The sequence below is a fragment of the Sylvia atricapilla genome, chromosome 3 (assembly GCF_009819655.1).
Source record: "Sylvia atricapilla isolate bSylAtr1 chromosome 3, bSylAtr1.pri, whole genome shotgun sequence".
Classification (NCBI taxonomy): domain Eukaryota; kingdom Metazoa; phylum Chordata; class Aves; order Passeriformes; family Sylviidae; genus Sylvia; species Sylvia atricapilla.
The window spans coordinates 69,402,515-69,426,623 of NC_089142.1; the positions used below are offsets into that span (position 1 = coordinate 69,402,515).

General features: G+C 38.6%; 1 protein-coding gene across 1 annotated transcript in view; it reads left to right on the forward strand.

Moving 5' to 3' along the window:
* The window catches only part of NID1 (nidogen 1), a 42,479-nt gene that overhangs the window by 9,794 nt on the left and 8,576 nt on the right, over window positions 1-24,109 (forward strand). Inside the window, exons 5-15 of the mRNA XM_066315690.1 lie at window positions 202-351; window positions 1,580-1,831; window positions 2,962-3,162; window positions 4,971-5,216; window positions 6,179-6,322; window positions 7,436-7,564; window positions 10,306-10,449; window positions 11,198-11,320; window positions 18,531-18,755; window positions 19,347-19,519; window positions 21,492-21,618. Of these exons, the coding sequence (XP_066171787.1) occupies window positions 202-351; window positions 1,580-1,831; window positions 2,962-3,162; window positions 4,971-5,216; window positions 6,179-6,322; window positions 7,436-7,564; window positions 10,306-10,449; window positions 11,198-11,320; window positions 18,531-18,755; window positions 19,347-19,519; window positions 21,492-21,618 (1,914 nt within the window). The remainder of the gene's footprint in view (window positions 1-201; window positions 352-1,579; window positions 1,832-2,961; window positions 3,163-4,970; window positions 5,217-6,178; window positions 6,323-7,435; window positions 7,565-10,305; window positions 10,450-11,197; window positions 11,321-18,530; window positions 18,756-19,346; window positions 19,520-21,491; window positions 21,619-24,109) is intronic.

A 24,109-nucleotide genomic window follows, 5' to 3' on the forward strand; every position in this document is an offset into this window, starting at 1 on the left:
CTGATGCCATGATGTTTTCTGCAAAATAGTACAAAGTTATTTGTATATTGCAAGGTTAGCCAATTGCAATAGTTTGTTTTCCTTAAAGAGAAAATGAAAAGCTGATCAAGTGAGTCCAGAGATGCTTTTCAGCTAGTCCAGGGGTATGTGACTACCACAGTAATAACATGAAATATGAATGTCTGGTCTCATTTTCCACAGTGTTTCGCTACCACACAGATGTCCAACAGACCTGTGCTAACAACCGTCACCAGTGCTCCGTTCACGCTATTTGCAAGGATTATCCCAACGGGTTTTGTTGCAGTTGTATTGCTGGTTACAAAGGAAATGGCAGACAATGTGTAGCAGAAGGTAACTGGTTTGAAATTTAGATACATAAGCAACAGTTACATATGGCACTCTTGAATGAGGTGACTTGTATTCAATTCCAAAACAGACCTGATAAAAAACTTTTTGAAGGACTTATCACTGAGATATAGTGAAAGGCATTTGAATCAGTGAGTTCTACTTTTTAATGTTTTTTTGAGTGAAGCAAATTATTTTGAGTGATCAACTATATGCTTTATGCATTTTAATTTGACTCTCTAGAAAAAATAAACTTCTTCTGTATCTGACGTCATTTAAAAGAAAACATAACATCCAGTGGTATTTCCTAGCATTAGTCATGAAGTACCAACGTGCTGTGATCTGGTATGGTCCTCACTCTAGAAATGGACAGTTCAAAGTGATGATCAAATTAGCTTTGATTGTTGAACCAAAGAGCGTGACTCTGCTTTGACACTTAAGCTGCTTTACTAAAGGGTGATCTGCCACATTTCTGTTAAACACCCATTTAAACATTGTTCCCGGGTAAAATCCATAAAGGAATTTCTTATGTATACACTTGTAATCCTTGTAGTGATTTGGCTCAGAGTACAGATGCATTTCAACAACTCAAATAGTTTACTGCAAGACTGTGTTTTATCAACCAGGAAAGCAAAAACCTAATACTTAGCTTTTAGTTCATAAAATCAGGTTTTCCGTAGAAAGAAAAGAAGGATCTGATGATAATGAAATTTAAACTTCATGTAGGAAATTATATACAGGAGAAAATTAGCAATCCAAAATAGCTACTTCTTGTGTAACAGTGACAGTTAGTTACTCTTCAAAATGGCCAATAGTTCAGAGTGAAGAAATGTAATAGGTCAGAATAATAGGTCAATGAATTAACAAATGAACAAATTTGCATTCAATGTATATTGATATGAAGTGTGATCTCAAGAAGTTTCTGTCTGCCACTTACTGTCAGCTGTCGTGTAACAGTGTTATGAAGTTGTCCTTGCAGACAGAACTTTCAATGAGGATCAAGGGCATCTCTTCAGGTAAATCTGGCCATTTAATCATCCACATAAGACAACACACATGCATGTACCTGCATAAACAAGTGAACACATTGCAGTTTCTTGTCTGAACTCCATGAGTATTTGTTTGCCATTGTTTCAACACTAAATACTGAACATTGTGAACACTCTGGACATGTTCCCTGGAGAGTATGAGAGTACTGTTGCTTTTGTTCTGATACTTTGTATTGATTTGCCAGGTTCTCCTCAGAGAGTCAACGGCAAGGTCAGGGGAAGAATCTTTGTAGGAAACAACCCTGTTCCAGTTGTATTTGAGAACACTGATCTCCACTCCTATGTTGTGATGAACCAAGGGCGTGCCTACACTGCTATCAGCACAATCCCAGAGACTTTGGGATATTCTTTACTACCTCTTGCCTCTATTGGAGGTATCATAGGATGGATGTTTGCTGTGGAACAGCAAGGATATAAAAATGGATTCAGCATTACTGGTAACTTCTAAATTAATGTTCAAAATTACAATGCTTTCCTTTGTCTTGATAGAAAAGATGTGTATTTAGAAGCAACCTAGGGTGAAAACACACATCTCTTCTGAGCTGCAAATTGGTTTTTTGTGATCATATTTCTCACAGTTTTTCTTGTTTACAATATATATAGACAATGGACCTTTTAATTTACTGTCAATGTACAAGAACTAAATGTGTTAGAGAGAGGATTGGTTGAGCCAGTTTCTGTCCAAGAAAGAGATTGTTAAATGAGCTGTTGGGGGGGTTATTACTAGAGTGTACATAGTTACTAAAAAATGCTTCTCTTACATCTTCAAGAGATTTAACATGTTAATTAATTGCCTGATTGTACCTACAGAGCAAAGGAGAAATAACAATCTGACCTCGTGAGGGTCTGAAACACTTTACAGAAACAGGTGCTGCATGACATGCAAATGACTCTGTTAGCTAGTTTGAGGGAAATTCTTGCTTACAATTCGAGCTTTTCATAAGAGATTAAGGCCAAGTCTGGTTGGTTGTGCTGCTGTGAATTCATGCTGTAGTTTCAATCTGTTCTAGGAGAACATACGTTTCTTTTTAAAATTTGATCCTTTACAGACATGTAATATGAATTTAGTTGAACATGTTTTCGTTTGGGATTTTCTTGGATTTGATATGTTTGAAGCTTGTCCTGGAATTTACAACATATATTTCACTTGGTTTTGATTTGGAAACAGATATACCAGATTTTTAATTTTTTAAAAAAATCTCTGTATTCCTAATGGAAATTTTTTCTTAAGTCTCCTTTTAAATGGTAGGATAAGGCCTACTGCTATTAGCTTAGTCAGAACTTCCTTTTAAATTTAATAAAACCCTGCTGCCTCGGGGTTTTATTAAATTTAATACTGAACATTTATCGTGTTCAGTGCTTAAAAATTTTGCTTGCAGTATCCAAGTATGTTATCAGTATACATCTGAGAGTTATTTCATTAGAAACACAAGACATTAGCAATGGTGCTGCATCAAAACTTGTAGACAATAGTAATTTCTATTTCATCTGCTAGAAGCAATATTTGGAATAGAAGGAATCGGAATCCTCTATTAAGTTTAGTGTTTAACTCATTCTCTTCCTTTAGGTGGTGAGTTTACACGGCAAACAGAAGTAACTTTTCTCCAGAACAATGAGAAACTGGTTGTAAAGCAGAAGTTCAGTGGCATTGATGAACATGGTCACCTTACCATCAGCACAGAAATGGAGGGCAGAATTCCTGAGATCCCATCTGGGGCATCAGTCCATATAGAGCCATACACTGAACTCTACCACACTTCTAGTTCTGGTAAGGTTCCATAAGAATGAAATGATAAGAAAGTGCACAAACCACAGACTAAGAAAATCTGAAAAACATTCTTTTATTACCTTTTTAACTAGTGTATTTAGGGCTCTTTGAGTTATAGAAAGTTGCTTTTTGCCTCTTAGGAAAAGCTTTCAAAAGGAGGTGGATTATGAGTGGGACAGTGCAAATATTTATCTTTTCATTGAAGAAATACAAAATAACTTTCTCTGAACTGTTGTTTGCAAAACACTCTTAATTTCTCTTTTTGTTTGCCTTTTTTTACCCTGTTGATGGCAGTGTACAAGTTGCAAAGTTTTTGTCTGTAAGTCCACAGCCCTTTAGTAGGAGTTGTACTGGCTTAAAGCTTTTTGTGGTAATGTCATTAAGTGAGCTGTGATCTTTGATGGGACTAAACCCATTATTTACTACTCCTGTAAACTTCATTACAATGACTCTGCAAGCAGTTATCAGTATTGTTTGAGAGGAATCTTAACAACAAAATGGAAAATTACCTCTTAATTTACTTACCGGTTTCCCGCATTGTCTCTTCAGTACTCCTCTCTCCTCTCTCTCAATTCTTTTATCACAGGCCCTAGGTTTCCAAAGAAAACCATTCTTCTTTCACTATATACAGGGCAATCTTGTTTTGCTTACTTATTTTGCTTTGCTCTTCCTGGATAAAATGACAGGTGTTTCAATACAAAAAGTAAAGAAGTGAGGTTGGAGTGTTGCTGCTGGCCAGCCAGCCCAGCTGTCAAAGAGCATTATAGACAAAGCAGCCTGTGGTGAACCCATGTGCACAGGAGTACTGGAGAGACTGCACTTTTCTCCAAGAGAGCACTTCTGGTTGCTAGAGATAGAAAATGGTGGGGTAACATCATCACTGCCTTATATTCTCTATTGTCTGGGTTTGGTAGCCAGTGCTGAACCTGCTTGTGCTTTTTCTGTTGTTTTGGACTGGGAGGAGGAGGAAGTGGAAGCAGCAGGAAGCTTCTGATTTGTGCTGAACAACTTGAGAGTTTGGACAGTGTCTGCTCTACAGAACAGTTGCCTACTTGGCAGAAATGCTGTTCCTATGGAGGTAAAGTCAGAGGCTGAAGGCAGGTGTCCTTCAGCCTCGATTTGATTTACCAGGACTCAAAGAGCTGCCATTCTGCTGTCCTATGGCATATCTAATAGACTTAGCAGAAATCTAGCTTTAGCCAGCTGTTACAAGTGGATTGACATAGGTGTGTTACAGTGTCCAAACAAAGAACAGTGGTGTTCTGAGGACCTTTCTGTTGGTGGGAGGATCTACAAGCCCAGATCTTTTTGAAGAGTTTTGTTCACAGTTTTTCCCAATATAGAAAACTGTTGTGAGGCATACAGGAGTTCTCAGGCATTCCCCTTCTTCAGGGCTCTGTTAAAATCCAGGACTAATAGACTACAGTGAGCTAAAAGTGGGTGTAGTTTAGGCTGGTGAGATGGCTCCTGTCCTTAGCTTGGAGATCCATTATATAAATCCACCCAAAGAACCTCTGAGTTTGCTGAGTTGAATTTTCTTTTCATTGCTTGGAAATCCACAAAGTAAAGTAAAATTTTTAAGTATGTCAAAATAAATGAAATGACTCATTTCTCAAAGCTGTGATACCTGAGAACTCAAATGTACTCAAGTGATTGTTCCTTTGCATGGGAATACGTCCACTTTCATAGCCTCTAGCCTTTGAAATTCCCATTTGCACTACACAGACTGCATCCCAAGTCTACAGCTAGCATTTGACAGCATACTTTTGGTCTCTGCTCTGATCAGTGTGTTTGCTGTCCTGTTGTAGTGATCACCTCATCATCCTCGAGGGAGTACACCGTGACAGAGCCAGAAAGGGATGGAGTTGCTTCCACGTACACGGGTGCCTATCAGTGGCGCCAGACCATCTCCTTTGATGAATGCATCCACGATGACTCCCTCCATTCTGCTCCTCCCACTCAGCAGCTCTCGGTGGACAGTGTGTTTGTCCTGTACAACAGGGATGAGCAGATCCTGCGATACGCCATGAGCAATTCCATCGGCCCCATCAGTGGTACGTATCAACTGCACATTTTGCTTTTTCTCTTTTAAGTAATTCTCTTTGAGTAATTAAGTGCAGTCATCTGTTTTTTAGCCTGCCCTACCTGGGTGTTAATGAGTTAATTTAATTAGTTTCATTATTTGGTAGCAGTCCAGATCCACCAGAGAAGGAGAGAAATTGAACTGTTAAAAATTTGTATTTTTACTTCAGAAAGAGTATTTAAGTGATGCTCTGTTCTTGAAATTCACTGGGGTTTATGCCTAATTCTTTGAAATACTCTCTGTGCACCTTGAATCTATTCCCACTTGGATGCATGGAGTATGTTGTTTATCTTTACCTAATTTGTAGTATCTCTTTTTTTGTTTTGGGGAGGTGGGGTGGAGTGGGGGGGACATTGTCAGAGAAGAGAGCAAAAGAAGAGAATAAGATTTGCCATGGGCGAGTTTCTATAGTTTATATTGAAACATGGTGTTTTATCTTTGAATTGTAGGCAGCTTATGAAAGGTTTGGGTTTTTTTGGATGAGCTATCCCAGCTTGCACTAACATTAGAAAGAAAGCCAAGAGACAATTTGAAAATGCACACCAGATGAGTATAAAACCTGGCTGTGCTCACTTTTGTTTGTTACAAAATAGAATTCTGCTAATTAAAATGAATAAGCCAAGCTGTTAAGAATCATGTTTTGAGCCTAATGTCAGTGAATGGAAAAAGAATTTTCTTTCTGTCTTGTTCTTTAGAGAGGTTTTTGTGGCTCTTTTTTAACTCAGTAGTCCTTTGTACAAGTAGCAAGGAATACAGGTGCTATTTAATATGTGTCTAAGATATCACTTGCATATCAACTGCAAGGCCCTTTCTTCCTGAAGCAAAAAGTGTTTCCTTGTTTCATGTGTGCTACGAGCAACCTCCTTCTGGGCCTTAACTGGGTGCTATTACTTGGACAGAGTCATCAAGGCTAAATATGGTCTCTCTTGCCAGATGGTGCCGCTGATATTAACCGGAATCCTTGCTACACTGGCACTCATAACTGCGACACAAACGCCGTGTGCCGTCCAGGGACTGGAAATCGTTTCTTATGTGAATGTTCAATTGGCTTCCGTGGAGATGGAAACATTTGTTATGGTATCAGAAGACTTCAGTTCATTGCCAAATGATAGCTAATGTAGAATTTGTTTTCTTTGGGGTGTATTGACTCTCAGGACTAGCCATTCCAGCAAAATGACCTGCCCTGAGAGGCTGGTTTTAAGGTTAGAGCATTGCTGGGCTATGTATCTCAATAATCAAAGTAAGCAAGTTTGAGTGTCTCAAAGAGTATGTTTTCCTATTTTGCAAAGCATCTTTCCCATCCAGTTCATCTTTTTATAAAACATGTGGGAACTTAGTTGTGAGAAATTTACTGTAATGCAAGTTCTGGTTAAAATGAGTCAACTAGGTTAAAGTTCTCAGGAGACATGAGAAATAGGAAATGCAGTTGCGGACAGAGCACAGATATATGTAATTCATTGAAATAATCTTTTTCATGATTTACTTTGAAAATCCGTTTCTAGTCAAAAAGACTCATATTTCCCAGCTCTGTCTAGCTCTGTATTCCTAGTGTATTTGGGTTTTGCCTTGCAATTAAATCACAGCAGTAATAGTAATTTTCAAGACATTAAAGTGTGTGCTAATGAAATATTTCATCCCTATTACCTAAAAATTTGGGGGTGGGGGGGTGGGGGGGTGGAGTTAGGGGTTTTAAAACTCAAAGCACAACTCTCCTTCCACTCCAACCCTTTAACCAATGTGCAAATGAAAACAACGACATCACACTGTCCCTTCCAGTCCTCTGTTGCTGTGAGTTGGGCAGCAGTGGATTAGAGATGTGTATGGATAATGAAAGGGGAAGCCTTTCCTGGAGTTCATGATCCCCCAGTAGTTATCACTGTTTCTGATCATCTAAGGCTGCATTTTCTTTGGCTCTTCTTTCCTCTGCAATTTCCTATGCCTTCCCTTTATTACTCCATGATAGCACTTCCCCTGGTTTGTTTTCTTCTTTTTGGTGCAGATTAGGTGAGGACACAGTTACCTCAAAACGTGAAAATAAGTTATTAATGTCTCTTAAGAGGTATGGTCTATCCAAGCTGTGCTTCAGGTGCAGAAGGCTGCTATTAATCTAGAATTCCCCAGTTTCTCTTTTTCTGGCATCCACATTAAAAGTGTTTTTGTAATAACCAAGATCCTTTTCTAATACCCTAGATATTGATGAGTGTTCAGAGCAGCCAGGGCTGTGTGGCAGCAATGCAGACTGCAACAACCAGCCGGGCACCTACCGCTGCGAGTGTGTTGAGGGATACCAGTTTGCAGCAGATGGGCGGACTTGTGTTGGTGAGTTTCATGTTTCCTAAAAGCATTGGCCCCAGCCTTTGGGCTGTGATCCATCTCACAGTGCTTCATGATCTGTGCTGATTTCCAATGAGTAGAATTCAGGAGTTTGTGCTGCAGCTCATGATTACTGGGTTTTTCTGCATTTTCTAAGTGGTGTGCTTTTGACTTTTGGGGGATTCGTGTTTCGTTTGTTATGTCTAATCCAGAGTTCAATTTAACAGTTAGGATTTCAGTTACAGATTCATCTTTTGGGCAAGACAGTGCATAGTTCTAACCTAGTGTGTCTTGGCTGTTGCAGACTAATTCTGAAGTGATAATTTATCATGATGAAAAGGAATTGTAGCTGCAGATCACTTCATTGTTAAAATCTTTGCAATCTGGCTCTTAGCTTATTTTTAATGAACCATTAAATATCAAATTCAGTAGTTATCACTGAACGAGTTTATTTTTCTTTTCTTTAATTTTTTTTTCTGCAGGAAGCTTGAGTTAATGTGTATTTGCTAGGCTAAGGTTGTCCTAACAAGGTATATCTTTTCCCTCTTTGCCTCGTTTTTCACTCAAGTTGTAGAAATTCCTTTTGGAAAAAGGAATCCACAAATGGTAGATAGAAGAGGGATAATGACAAACAACAAAAGAGGAATAATGACTCTACCTCTAGAGCTGCAACTGTCAGGATAGGATGGAGATTAGATTTTTTTTTTTTTTTCTTGTTAGAATTTTTGTCTTTGCAACCTGACAATAATTCTGTACTAACAAAACCTATACACACTCTTCCAGTATGGCTAGAAGTTCCTCTTTCTTTCAGAAAGAAGTGATAGCAGCTGAGAATTTTTTGCTTCCACTGTAGCAGCTTTGTGGTGGAAGTTTAGCTACTCTTTGATCAGTTAATGCATCCAGGTCCTTGCTCATTATAGCCATGACTGTTCTTTAGCAAAGTCTGAGGAGCCTTCATCTTACAGCAGAGTTGCATTACTTTCCTTCAGTTTGTGACTTTGCATGCTATGTATTACACTCCTTCACAAGCCAAATTTCTCTGCTCCAGTAAGAATTATGATTCAGGTCTGTTCCCTAAGTCACAGTGCACCCTAAATCTCTTTGTTGCAGAACAGTCAGAAAAAGCAGCTCCTTCTACCAAGGCCATTGGAAGGGATAGTGTGAGATGTGGAAGAGCAGCTTTATGTTCCCTCTGTTATGTCCAATACTGCACTTTTGTGACTTGGACCTGACAGGGAATATTCTTCCCTCCAGCCATGACCTCAGCAGTTTCACCCCACCACTTTCCCATGAAACTGATGTTCCACTTTTAGCAAGTGCTAAGTAATTCCTTGCCCAGCTTGAAGGATTTCAGTTTGATCCCTCCCTTCAACCAGAACCAAATTGCATTTTTAAGGCTGAAGAGAGGGAAGATAAACTCTAGTTTCCCAACAGATTGAAAATAAATGTAATGGTAATCTTTTCACAGCAGAGGGTCTTATAACCTACAGAAAATTTGAAGGGGAGCAGCAATCCTCTGTGCTTTTGCAAGTTACTCAGTTCGACTCAGCTTTTCTGGAACTAGTGCTTTTCTTCATACCAGCTGTGTGATTCACTGGGCAGCTTTATAAGAGTTGTAAATAAGTCTTGTCCTCCTATTTGTAGGATGAGAAACAGAAAGACTTGGGGACTTCCTTTGAGCTCCAACTCTTACCTTATGTATTTATAATACTGTTCTTAATGAATTTCTTTTCAATCCAAAACTTACTAAAGATATTAATGATTCTAAAATGATGTCATTTCCTCCAGAGAAACAGAAAAAAATCGTTTTTTCAGCTATGGCTCTGATAGAAGATTTTTGTTATTTCCCTGCTGACACTGTGGTAGTTTCCATCTGTGTGCTGTGATGAAATGAACATTGTAGAGTCTTGTCTTGGCTGCCTGTCAAATCCTTGCCATAATTGTGTAAAGACAGCCTCAGTGTTACAACAGCCTCTTTTAGAGCAGCTGGAAGTCTGTTCCTAGATGTACCCACTGGACACCCTCTTTTCCGGCACAAAATTTTTGTAGTGCTTTACCTCTTCCTAGTTCAAGTACCATGGTTTCTTTTCCTGTTCTCTGGTGTCACAGGTAAGCATAGGCAGAGCTCCAGCAACTTCCTGAAACAATTTATGTGTGAAGTAGTGCAGTGCTTTCAGAGCCTGAGCTGTCAACGTGAGAGGGTTATGAAAAGCTGCAGGTCTGGTCCCAGATCTCTCCAGTAGTTGACAAATGTGTTTATCTTCCATTGAGTGAGTCCCAGCCCCTGTTTGTTGCCAAGTGACAACAGCCCTGGGTCAGTACTAGGTTAATTTAACAGGTCATCTAAATTATTCCCAGTGTGGTGAACTGGCCACTTAGCTAACATGTGAGGTAGGTCTGTGAGATGCCTTACATTTCTTCATTCAAGACTCCTTTTCATAAACAAAGCTGATATGGATATTAGGATCTGTCACTATGGTTGCCTTTCTGCCCCATTCTATATTAACAAGCACCTGTGAGTTACTGAGGATAGTCAGTTCATTGTAAAACATTAATAAGATTTAACACCACTGAAAGGGGAGATTTCAGGGGAAAAAAATCCAAATCCCCAGAGCAAAAACCCGTCTGTTTCCTTGCTCTTCTGTAATCTTTCACAGATGTTGTTCTCTTGTATGAACTTACTATGAGGCTTAGCCTTTGCAAAGGAAAGTTCTGATTTTCATCTGTCTTACACATTTAACCTGCAGCTGTGGAGTATGTGGTAAACCACTGCCAGAGGGGCACACATAGCTGTGACATTCCCCAGCGTGCTCAGTGTGTGTACACTGGAGGGTCTGCCTACGTCTGCACCTGCCTGCCAGGCTTCTCTGGAGATGGGCACGCCTGTGAGGGTGAGTAGCACCATTCCTTGGGGGGCTTTTATACTCCTCATTGCACTACTGGGCTGGTCTTTGCCATGTCCTATACCTACATGTCATTTCGAGTAGGAAATTTCATAGTCTGAGTCTCTCAGGCAGGAATTTTTATTAAGCATTTCTCTTTTCCTCGTCTCACTTTTGAGTTTATTCTTCAATGTTTGGTCTATAGAAGATGCAAGATGAGAACTGCAGAAATTGCAGTAGTTGCAGCTACAGACCTTTGTCTGCTGACACTGTTTCCACTGTAATGGCTTAAATTACTAAGGTGGCGAAACAAAATGCTTAGACTATGTAAAAAAAATTGCTTTCTGTTTCACGTCAGTCTGAATGTGGTGGGTGAGCAGTTTTACCTAATTACATGTTGGAAATATGGCTGGCCAAATCCTACTTCTCTTGCTATTTTCAGTCATTTATTTGGGAAATATGGACTCACGTTATTAACGTGAGTTAATAACATCTATTACCCTTTGGAACAGGAGAATCCTGGGATTTGCTGACATAGAGAACCTAAAATAGAGGCCTGCTTCCCCCTCAGCCCCATTTTTTTTATCTCCCTTGCATTTCTGTACTAGATTTATTTCCAAAGAACTGTCTATATGTCTAATCAGACAGCCTGAAAATTCAGATAGCCTGAGAATGTGACAGGTTTGTACTTTGTTTTGTCACTCTGACTTGTCCATCAGAAGGAACAGTCACCTGAGATTGATCTTTTCTTTTGCAGATGTAGATGAATGTCAACAGGGCCACTGTCATCCAGATGCTTTCTGCTACAACACTCCTGGGTCCTTCAGCTGCCACTGCAAGGCAGGTTATCGTGGGGATGGTTTCCGGTGTGTGTTAGGAGGTAAAATTCTATAGTTCTTGAAAGTTGGACCAGAAATGCAATTTCTTTGTGATTTGGGATTTGGAGGCTATATATCTTAATTTGATTCTCTTCTGAAACACAGTACCTACTGCCGCATTGGTGTCTTTATTCTTCTCAAGTCTTTTGAGTTTAGGACTTTACCAAGGTTATGTCAAAACTGTATCCTGACTACTAACAGTTTTTCGTGATACCCTGCTCAGTGTCCCATTTTATCTTTTGTTTATTCTATCCTCAGCAGTTTTCAGCCCCAAGCTGATACTATCTTTTGAAGTTGCCTTGTGTAAAGGTTTGACCGTAGGGGTGACTTGGTTTGCATACTCAGTAACCACTTACCATAAAATACCTGGGATTATTGGCAATGCAAACGAATGCAATATTTACAGGAGGAAAGTGAAAAATTAGACCAAAGTCATGAGGCTCTTTTCTGCAGTGAGATCTAGATGTCTACATGCCACATACAGCCTGTGGTCTAGAAAGACTAGTTTCCAGCTGGCACTTACTTATTTCTGTATTTATCTAGCTTATTCTCTATTCAGGAGAAAGTTCTTTATCCTTCTGTTTCTCCATTGTGCTTTGAGGCTTGAAGTATAAAACTCAGCTTGAAGGTGTGCTTAAAAAATAAATAAAAAAGGAACAGTGGAGCACAAAGTAACATTGTTATACTACTTTAATTCAACAGCATGGCAAACCTATGGGACAGCACTCAGGTTTTGCAGATGGTGAATCTTTCATCCAGGAAATAAAGCCTAACTTCTCAGTATATTCAAACTCAATTCTTCTTCCTCTAAGATTCTTGCTGTTGGGCATTTCTCAACAGACTGAAAATCAAACTGTGAAGTCAAGAGTAACAAGAATATCTTAAGGCCAAAAGGAAAGAAAGGGTTTGGGGGTTTTGGTTGGACTGTTTTGGCTTCTTTTTAATAGTGGAGGTGCTTGCTTCAAAGTGGTTGTCTGTGTGGCATGATAATACCACTTGAGACTCAAGATTTTTATCTTGCCTCTATATTCCCTAATTTTGAATTTCTGACTTTTTTTTTTGTTTGTTTTTTTTCTTCTTTTTTTCTTCCCCAATTGGATGCTCAGCTTTTGAAACCAAAAGGTAAAGGATTGTACACAGGAAAAAAAAATTACAAAGTTGATTCTAGTTTTTGATCATATTTACATGGCACTTCATCATGTGCACGGTAATCCATTATGTGAAATCACCCAGTGCTTGTAGATTTTTATATCATAGGTAAATTTCAGGAGGTTTTGTAGTGTTTCATTCCAAGGCATAGCTTTCACAACTTTGTCGGTCTTTTAATATAATTTTTAACTAACATTTCATGCATAATCACCCATGTGTATTTTCATTTTATTGCCAGGTGAATGAGGAACTAACTGGTGTTTATGACCTGTGTCAAAATATTTAGCTAACTATCCAGCTGATAAAAACAAAATTATTTCTGCTAGAGGAGAAACTTGATGTGAATAACTTGAAGCAAATCAAACCTTAAAGCTCCCAGTTCTTCAGGCAGAATTGTAGAGGCAAAAAAATTGCCTTCATGTCTGCCACATGCCCTTTGCAGATTAAACAGGTGGTTTTGTAGACTGATATTTGCAATCAACCAATTAACTTTATTACAAGGACACAGTCAATTTCTTCTGAGTATATGTGGTGATTTACTTAAGTGGGAGGGATTTTTGTGTTATTCTTAACACCTTTTCTAATGCAGTGGTTAGTGTGTCTACTATACTGCTAAGCACATGGTTTTATTTTGTAGTAACTTTATTTCCTACTTATCCTATACATTTCTTCACTTTCTGTACTCAACACAATCACGTCTTGAATGGGGATTTTTCCATGTCACAATTTTAATAGTAGTAACAAAATATTTTTAAGAGTTTTGTATCTACTATTCTAGCCAGGCTTTGTTAGTCTTCATATATGCCTCACTGATAATTTTTTTTCACGGTTTTGTATTACCAGTAGAAGACAGGCTTTTAGAAACACTTGTATCAATTATCTCTGCCTATTAAATGTTCTGAGCAGTAAAACGATATCTGTGTAGATAAGAAGTCTCATATTTGCTGAATTGTGACGGAGGTACAAAGTACCTGTGTTGCTCAGCTAGTCTGCAGCAATGGCAATGTTTACAACTTAGCGACGGCTGCCTTCTTAGAGTTAATAGAACAATAGCTGCCCTTGGGGTGTCATCTGTTGCTAAAACTTAGTGCTTCTAGAATGGATAGATCCATCAGTTAGTTAATCATTGCCAGAGACAGAAACAAGCCATACTTCCTGAACCCTCACAAAAGTAATTCAGTTTACTCTAGCACTCGCTTTGTAAAGTAAGTTGCTTCAGAATGGAGATTGCAGAGGAGGCTGTATTGTATTCAGCAGTAACTGGAGACCCTTTCTCTCTCTTTTTATCCACTAAGGTTTTGATCTAATAAGCCTCAGTGTAGTAACTGAAGTTTAATAGCATGGAAAGTTTCATGCATCCAAAAACTTAGTTATTTTATGCTGTTCTCTTTTCCAACCCGTGTGTAGAACTACTTGCTTTTTTTGTGTCTTGATTATTATATGAAGCCTACTGTTAAATCTCAATGGCAACTCTTGAAACAAGTAGACTAACAAGAAAAAATTAATTTGAGTCACACACATGGGAATGTCTGTAGGAGTGAACAGGCAGGCTAATGAAAGAGTTAATGATGCTGGAATGTCCTGCTGCTCCCAGCTATTAAGAAAGTCTGTACTTCATTATTTCCTCACGCTTCATTTTTCCATTTCAAAAAAACCCAGATGTCTGAGTGTTTCTACCCCTGCAGACCCCAGACACTGTTTACTAAACAGAAACAAGCCTGGATTCTTGGAACTAGGAACTGTTAAGAGCTTTTTTCTGATCATCTGTGTGCAACTGGTTTCACGTGAGAAACACACTTACCAGGACAAAACTGTAAGTGAGGAATTACAAAGGAAAATGAAAGGACAAAGGGAAGCTTTTTCATTTGGGTGGTTTTTTTTTGGTTGTTTTTTTTTTTTTCTCCAGCATCTGAGGACAGCAATTAAAAATGTCAATACAAGTATATGAATAAGGGAAGTCCATACATCTTAGTTTCTCATCCTTTTGCTCAGCTTCCGCCTTTTTTAAGAGAAGTCCATGAATCATTTTCTACGTTGCTGCTCAAGAGCGATCCTCTATGACTAAAAGTACCTTGAATATTTGTATATGGCTTTAGTTTGGTTTTTACTCTATTCTGTTTCTTTCTTCACGTATGTGAGAAATGTGTATGTGAGTGTTTTTCATCTCGTCTTTCCATATTCATGCTACTTCCATTTTCATTTCTACAAATTCCGTAATCTATTCCAATGACTTTTAAAATCCAGATTGCTACTGGTAATTTGTTCATCAACTGAAATAAAATGTTTAATACTCATCAAATGTAAGTTGATTCTTCTGAAGAAGGATATACATTTAGCTGAAGTTCAGGATGCACCATTCTGTGTATCTAGTCTGACTTGTACTGTGCTCCACAGGATACAAATTCTTCATTGCACCTTTGTTCTCTGTTCTGCTCTACAGCTTCTATTGTAGGAGCATTTTTCTGTATACTCATTCAATTTCTCATTGTTCTTTTGAACTGTAGTTGCCAGAGCAGGATGTAGTATTTCTTGAATCATCTCCCCAGCCTCATATTCTTCTCTATGCCTGTATATTCCCTCTGTATATGCTGAATTCTTTTTTATACCCTCTCACAATCCCTACAGCATGGAGCTGTGATCTGCTGATAGCTTTTTCAGGTTGTAGTTTCAAAGATAGACTAATCTTTAGATGCTTGTCTACACAATTTATTGCAAGAAGTGTGACTTTACATTTACATCCTGTCCTTCTCATGTGGCCTGTTTCACTGCCACAAATGATGCAACATATGGTTGTATATCTTCCTCTGGAATCCAAATGATGGAATTAAATTTCTTAATATGGAAATTTAAAAGCAAGACTAAGGTAATATGGGAATTTACTAAAGATCCACTACTTCATGACATTTGACTTCTGACTCAGATTATTTCTTTCAGTTTTTAATTATTTGCCAATTTAAACGCTTCATTTCAAATATGACACAGTCCTGTGGGCATAAATAGAGCTCCACAGGAAAACACAAAGGTATTAGGTCAGTGCATCACCTCCAGCAATTAAGCATCAACTGCACCAAAACCCAGTGAGAATGGGATTTTACCTAATTTTACAGCAAATGCCAGTTGGTAATGTTTAAATATATGTACTGAAAAGTACTGTAACTTGATCCTGCTGTTAATGAAAAGCTGATGTCACCCCTGCTTTTTTTTTTCATCACTAATGATTACTGAGGTCTTGCTTTTACTGGTGGTTTCATCTCTGGCAAATGAACTAATCCTGGTGTATACCATTTTTTCCATCATTGACGTCATCATTTGCCTTGCCTTTCAGGTGTGGGTTTTAAGAGTGGTAAGAACCTCCTGAAAATCAGGGCTAGTTGTCCCTGGATATGGAGCCTTGAAACAGGCATGGCTTGTTTTCCATTTGCTACAATCAGGTGCAGTAGTAGATGTAACAGCACCATTGCACCAGATAGGTGTTATTTGCTCTTGGAACTTCCAGTTGTATTTAATAGACTTTTCTTCATGCCAGTCACGAGATCATAGAACTCTCCTAATGCCAATTGTTCTGTATCTTTGTAGAGTCTTGACTGATTGAAATACTACAGTATTTGTGTTAAAGGCAGGCTCACTAAGAAACCACATCTAGACTGCTGTAGTGAAGGAAATTCACTGGCTCTTAGGTTTGTGTCTGCATGCTAGCTTACAAAGTAGCCCTTGTGCTACCTAAATGTGTGTCCTTTCTTGCTACCCACTTTATCTAGCTTGTGCTGTTAGCTCATCAAGGCAGGAAATCTGCTTTATTTGTTGTGTAAACCTCATCTTTCAAACTCTGTCATAGGTAGACTAATTTCAGAGAGTTAATTACTGCAATTTAAAAGTTGCAAAATCAGAGCATTTTCTCCTTGATGCAAATATTTTTATGCGAGTAAAAATTCAGCATTGATGGGTTTTTTTAGAAAGAACCAATCATATGCTCTGCCTTCTAGAAATTCAGTACTAATTTTAAAAATCACTTTTTAAAGAATCTCTTGACTTTAGTGTTGTTAAGTGCATAAGTAGACCATTCCTGAGATTGGTCTTGATCACTGCAAGTTCAGTTCTCTTGAAAAATACAGTCAGAATTCCTGAGTAAAATCTGCAGATATTAATCTGAACATTGCCTTGAAATTAGAACAGAGATTGATATTTCAAGTCACCAAGAACACTAATGTATTTCACATGTAACCACTGGGTCCTATCTGGGAGTGTATACATCCTCCTTTCCTTAATTCATATAGAATATTGATTAAAAAATTGTAACCTCTTGGTATATATCCTATTTATTTGAGTTTCCTACGCAAAGAAGAAAAGGAACAGTTTTTACCTTTGTTTTTATATCCTACTGAGGAGTAGTTAATAGTGTTTCTCGAAACTGATAGGAATGCAATTATAAATTTTTTTCTGCACTGGACAAAACTGTGTGGGGGTGTAGTTTACCAATACTCTGCATTCCCCCTGCTTTCTCCCGTGAGCAGTGCCTATAATGAGAGTTTAGAATAAAAAAAACTGTGGCAAAACCATCTGTTTACTGGAATCCACATTTCTTTTACCTGCATACTGCATAGGACACTGAATACATGAAAACAAAATCTGAGGCAGATAATGGAGGCTTGCCCACAGGGCCTGGTTTTTGTGGGTTGATTCAAGGATCTCCACCACCCACATTAAAAGTGATGCCAAATATTTCAGTTGTTCAGTGAGCTGTTCTCCAGTCATTTATATTTCTCTAATTATGTCCAGGTGCATGAAACTTTTCCAGAGCTTTTGCTTGCATAACTAGTTTAAATATTAATAAAAACCTCCCTTCTTTTTAACAGAACACCACAACAGTCTGTAGATGCATAGGATTAGCTTCTTGCTCAGCTAGGGTCAGTCTAGTCTGAGCCACACAAAACTAATCCTGTCCATCGGGCAATGTAAAAACAAAAAACGGAATAAATGGCAGTGTAATGTTAAAGACTCTTTAGCAGACAGTTTGTGCTAAGTATTTCTAAATATCTGTAGAAATCATTGACAGGGAAAGGGTACTCTGCCATAATTACATCTTTCTCTCCCAGGCATCTCAAGTGAATGGTAAAACCAAGCCAGATTTCTTTGTCTGGAAAAGGAAATATATTATTTTTATTGTATTCTAATTTCATTATGCTGTTTGGCTTCTGGAAGATATATTGATCCTGATGACTTTCCCTACTGCATCATAGATAGTATAATAAGAAGGTGTAAATTTTAGTTCAGACTATTTTGTAAAATTGAGATATACAGAGCCAGATCCCTGAATGTCCTGACCTGACATCTGAAAAGCTTCTTTCCACTGTAACCTCTGCAGTAATATATATGCATGTGGTGTAGCCAATGTACATGGTATGTCTCTCTGTGCTTCACAGGAAAACCTGTCCCTGCAATTCTTTTCATAGATCCAGAAGAATCAAATGGGTGCTCAAAATTTATAACTGAACTTTTAAAACCTAACGTACATCATAGCAATGAATTGCTTCACTTCCTAGGATCTGTAGAGAATTTGGCATCTGCCAAATGTTGTGGTTTTCTCTTGGGGCTTTGAAGGGAATCTCAACTTTCAGCATTACAAAAAAACCTTCAGCTGCTGTAGGGTCTTTCTAATTAGTCACATTTCAAGGCCCATGGATAATTGCCAATGAGTAGACATCAGGGTCAAAAGTCAGAAAGAATGTTTTGCTCCTCTCCTTCAAGGCAAACTACCGTGTTTTCCAGCTTCTGTTTATTACTCTTTAATGAAGGAAGATGCAGGGGACCTGTTGAGTCTCTTTTAAACTAGGTAGTGAAAGATAAAACAAGTTTAAGGCAAATGCATCAAATTCACATAGGGTAGACTCGTTGAAGCTATTTTGAAGTCACATGCTTTCAAAGTTTGTAACACTGTCATGTTTCACTAGAGCTAAGAATTATTATGTATAAGTGGTCAGCATATATTAACTGTTAATGAACTGTAGTTATTAGCTAAAACAAATATTCACTGGGGTTTATTTTATTCTGTTATCTTTCCCCTAGACGTAGAAAAGACCAAATGCCAGCACGAACGTGAAGTAGCTCTTGGCAGTGGAGGTGCTTTCTTCCCGAGGGATGCAAGGGTTGGTCACTTCGTTCCCCAGTGTGATGAGCATGGGAACTACCTACCCACTCAGTGCCATGCTGGCAGTGGATACTGTTGGTGTGTGGATAGGGATGGAAATGAGATCGATGGCACCAGAAGCGGTCCAGGAGTTCGACCACCATGTAAGTGGCTGAAGCAGTTGTTTCCTCTCCATCTGACTGTACTGTCTCCCAAATGTGGGGCTTAGTCCTTCCCTGAGATACAGCACTGACTTGGAGCAATGTAGATTTCTGCTGTCCCAGCAGTGATATGTCTCATGCCCCAACACACACTTTTCCTTCAGCTGGGGCATCTGGACAGCTGTGGTAAGCTTCTGAATAAGGTTTTCTAACTTCTTCCTTGCCTTGAAATGGTGAGAGGCCCAGATAGTCTTTGCCCTCTGGGAGCTGTAATAGCTCACTTGCCTCAGGAAATGAAGGATGTTCCTTCCTACGTCTTCCTCACTTCAGCTGCAAAATAAGATAGCAATTTGAAGCAAAAAGCAATTACAGAGCCAAACATGAAAAGAACTATTATGTCAATTGCTCCTTCTCTGTCAGCCAAGGAGAAAATTTCAGAAGCTTTCTGCATCTGATTATAGTTATTAATGTCTGCTTATAGGGTCCTTCCTTCTAAGAAGCCTGACTGTAATTGTATCTCCGCAAATAATAAGGAGCCTTGTTGTGCTGTACAAGCTAATTATTTCCCCATCTGTTTCCTTCTCTATTACCCAGGTCTGAGCACAGCCGCACCTCCTGTTGTCATCGGGCCCTCTGTTCGACCAGACACAGTCCCTCTGCCGCCAGGAACACACTTGCTTTTTGCCCAAAGTGGTAAAATTGAACATGTTCCACTAGAGGGAAACAATATGAAGAAAAATGGTGCAAAAGCCCTCTTGCACATTCCAGTAAGTAATTTGCTATACTAAGTCCACGTTTTTTAGAAGATTCCTCACAAAGATGAAAGCTACTGTCTGTCTACATACCTCAATAATTCAAGGTGAAAAAACAATTTTTACTCTTCACTGAAATTTCAGTATCTCATCAATTTGTTACTGAAAATTCCTGACCTGACTAGTCAAAAATCTTAAACCTAAGGTAGAGAAAAAATATTTCCTTTTAAAGGACTGCTCACAATAGATCACAAGACAAAAATCTCACATGCCTCCAGCAGCTCTTCATATAAAATCCTCTCTATTCAAACTTCTATTGAATGTCTGACTCTTGTATAAAAGTTTAGGAGACCTACAATAGCAGTAGGACCCCTTTTTCCATTTCTGCTCTCTCAAAGGTTTTTTCCTAAGCCTTAATGTATTCCCGTTTTTTTTCAATCAGTTGTCTCTACTTATTGGCTACACATGTATTTTTCTTTCTTCTTTTTTTTGCTTCCTTCTCTGTGTGTAAGCCCAGTGGGTGGTAGATCTTTTTCCCATGCTTCTTATTACTGTCTTGAGAATCTTCTTTCCTAGGAAATGAATTCCTGATGCTGAGAACCTCTCTTTTCCACCACCTGTGTCACGTGCCAGCCCTTTTCATTGACAGTTTCATCACGTTCATTTGTTTTGCCCAAGGCCTAGGATTTCTGTTTTCATTCCAGTGTCACTTTATTTATAAACAGATGGCAATGTCAAGTAGCATGCTGATCTCTTTATATATACGTATATATATATAATACTGAGTAGTTAGTAAATCAAATACTGGCTAAATTACACAGATTCACTTTGCTAAATAGTACCCTAAATTGCTGTGATGTCCAAGGATAAAAACAAGGTTTTGTCCCTTATGTAAAGTGCTGGTGCAATAGCATAAAAAAGGTAAAATTCTGTATAAAAATGGCATTGCAAGGCTGAAGGTGACATGATTCTGAATACTTGTCACCTAGTCTCATTATTTACTTGATCAAATTTTAATTAATTAATTAGAAGTATCTTGAGGAAAGAACTTCCAAGAGATAAGATGCAATTCTTTCTTGAAACTTTCAATTAAAAGGAAACTTTTAGTCTCTGCTAGCATTGTTGACTTTGTGTTATCTGTGTTATGTATTTGCAAAGTGGCACCAGAGGTGTTTAGATTGTTCTGCAACCCACAGAACTAATTCACAGTGATGCATAAGCACATCTGGTTTAATTCACGGGTTTGGAACATCTTTCTAAGAAGCTGTTTTGCAAAAGCAGCAACAGTGACAGACTTGGGAATCCATGTACAGCTGTTGCTTTACCCTGACAGTCTCCTTGATTTGCCTGGAAGCGGGAATTTGAACTCTAAACTCAAACTGTAGTCCTATCTTCTTTCTGCCTGAAAAATTGCATATAAATGTTTTTTGTTGCTGAGAATATTCTTTCTACCAGAATGATTTACATATTATTTGTTTAAGCTAACTTTTATTTTAAAACTTTACTTTGCTAGAACTTCTTAGAGTCAGATGGTGCTACATAGGAAGCACAAGCATAATGCATATTTGGATTTCAGTGCAAGTCAGATTTGATAGAAGTTATTCTCTCTTTAAGGAAAAGAATGAGAGGAAAAACATACATGAAAGGGTGATGCAGTAAAATGTCAACATGAACTTTCTTTAGATGGGTATGCAGGTGAAGCTGTAGAAGTGAGACAAACTGTTCAGCTCAGTATCTCCAATGCTTCATGGAAATAATGCTGAATGATGTCTGCTAGTTAAAAGGGACTTTTTACTGGAAGTATTTTTCTAAGATGTTTGACAATGACTTGTTACTCAATGATTTTTCTTGGCCTCTCCTCCCCATTTCCCACCTTTCTTCAAGAACTCTGTTTCTTCAGGCTTGAGACTTAAAAGCATAAGTTAATGCTGCTGATGAGTAACTCTTGTTTATCCTAATCTCACTGAACTTGCCTGTTGTCCAACAGGACAAAGTTGTTATAGGAGTTGCTTACGACTGCGTGGACAAGATTGTTTATTGGACAGACATCAGCGGCCCTTCGATCAGCAGGGCCAGTCTGCATGGCGGGGAGCCAACAACCATAATCAAAACAGGTAACAGCAAAAAATTCTTTCTCTTGCTACTCCCTAGGAATGGTATTAGGCTTGAATTTAGTAATATGTACTTCCTAGGTGTTGTCTGAGCCAAGAGTTTTATATATTAACATGGAATACCATCAGAGGGTGTCTGATTTTTGTTCTGCCAAGCAAGGTAGGTACTGGATCGTGGAGATTTTGTTGCATGTAGTATTTAGTATTTTTTTTCTCTCCTGAGCTCTACCTGTCAACTGCCTGCTCTTCTGAGAAAGGACTAGTGAGCATGGAGCTGAAGAGTACTTCTGTTCTCTCTTCCTTGGCTTGAGGATCAAACAGCTGAAAAGTTGTTAGAAACCATTTCAGCTGTGATTTTCCCATGCCTGCCACTCAAGTGGTAACGTGGAAATTGAGTAAAGCCACCTTGTTTGGTTTTTACGCTTTGTAGTTGTTTGATGATTTGAGAATAGACTAGAGAGTATTGTGGAGTTAGAGCTTATCCAGTTTGTATCTTGTTCTTACATTCAAGGCTGCTGCTCACTACAGCCTGTGTTAAGTGCAAGCCCATTCATCTTAGATGTTAAACCCTTTTATTGAGTGGAAAGGGCTAAGGGGGAGGACAGGTTTAGAGAACAAAGTGAATGGTTTGGGACAGTGACATTAAAAAAAAAGTGACAGCAAAAGCAGCTGGAGGCATATTTCAAATGCTAGTGTCCTCAAGGTCCTAGAACACCTGGGAAGTCAAGATACAGAAAGAGGTCACCTTTGCTTTGAATGGTTTGCAGTCATTTTACGAAAACCTATGAAATTATTTTAGAAAAATGATCAGCCAGTTATAAAATTCTACAATAAATTTGGTTTAGCTTTCTTTGGATGTGTAGAGAATCACCTCCTGGACTTTGTGCTTTGGAATAGTCAGTTTTTGAGACTCCATTCAGGCTGTTAGGGACAGCAGATAGATGGGAGTGGTTTGGATCCTACCATTGTCCTAGGAAGGAAAAAGGGAGAGCTTAAGGCCATCCCTAACCATTCCAGCAGTTGTGGAGCTTCATATTTCTATACCACTTGATGGCTGAGGTATTTTGTAAGGCTTCTTTTTCCATCCCAACATATTTAATATGAAAGGGACTCTAACCTGCAATGTAATCCTGTGCTTGCCTATGCAGCTTAGAAACTCTGCAGGGAAAATATTTTCACTTTGCATTATTAATGATTATTTTTTTGAGACTCCCCACTTCTAAAAATAAGGGAAATCACTATTGCTAAAAACTTCATATGGATATGAATGTCTGTCTAATGAGAGTGTGTGTAGGCATTAAAATTCTTGCAATGTATAAAATGTTGGAAAATTATTTGTGAAGGCTTTCAGCTAAATTTGATTGATTATTTAAGGTAATTCAAGATGCTTCAATGCCACAGGGAAATCTCAAGAGTTTTATCTGCTATAAAAAGTATTGTATGTATGAAGCTTTCTCATTAATTCTGTTGTTCTGTTGGTTGCATAGGATGTGAATGCTTTTCCTGAAGAGGCTGGGAGAGATGTTTCCCTTTACTCTTTTAATGTTAATAGTCATTTCAATAAGGATTCAGATCAAAATAATATTGAATAGTCAGCATTCAAATGGATGTCTTCTATGTGGGCCAAAACTGAAACTTTCAAATTCCATGAAATAGGAATATGCCTCCCCTTTAGAAGACTTGTGAGAATTTTTTTGTTATTTTGATCTTTGCCTTCTTCCTCCTGTGAGCTCCAGCTGCTTTCTTCAGTTCATGCGTAGTTTTGTGGAATGTACTACATTTTTGGTGGGTTTTTTTTAAAGCTCTTGTGATCCAAGTTGTGCTGCTTTGCAGAAACACTGTTTAATTGTGGAACCCCATCCAGTGCTCCTTTATCCCTGCAGCTGTATAGGCTGTGGAGGCTTTCTCAGCTCTGCAGCTGTGGCAGCAGTTTAGGAAGGAGATCTTTTCTCTGTGGTAGTTGCTCAAAGTCCTATCAGCTGTGCTTGTCTGTAAAAACCTGCCCTCAGGGACAGAGCTTGGGACTGTAACAGACTTGATGACAATACAGCAGGAACATTTATGCCTCTGGAAAGACTGGTGATAAATGAAGCCTTTAAATATTCTCTTTCCCCTCCCTCCATGGGAGGCTGGCTCATTATCAACCACACAGAAGGGACATTTACTTTGGACTTCTATAAATCTCCTAACATATAGCTAACATAAGGAAATTGAAACAAGGGAACTAGTCAGGGAGCAGGGGCTCCTAGGAATCAGGGATAGCAAATCTTTTCCCTGCTACTGTCTTCTGTCTCCTAAAAGAGCCTGGGAGCTCCTCCAATACCATTTAGCCAGTAATCTTCTAATCCCAGAGACTAGGGACTGTTGCCACATTCATCTCAAAATAAGGCCACCCTCAGCAGACTCTGCATTAGCTAGGAAAGAGGTAGGAAGGGTTTGAGGGTCTGAAGTATATTTGAGGTGCTTTCTTGGAGCTGATGGGTTTAGCTCCAGA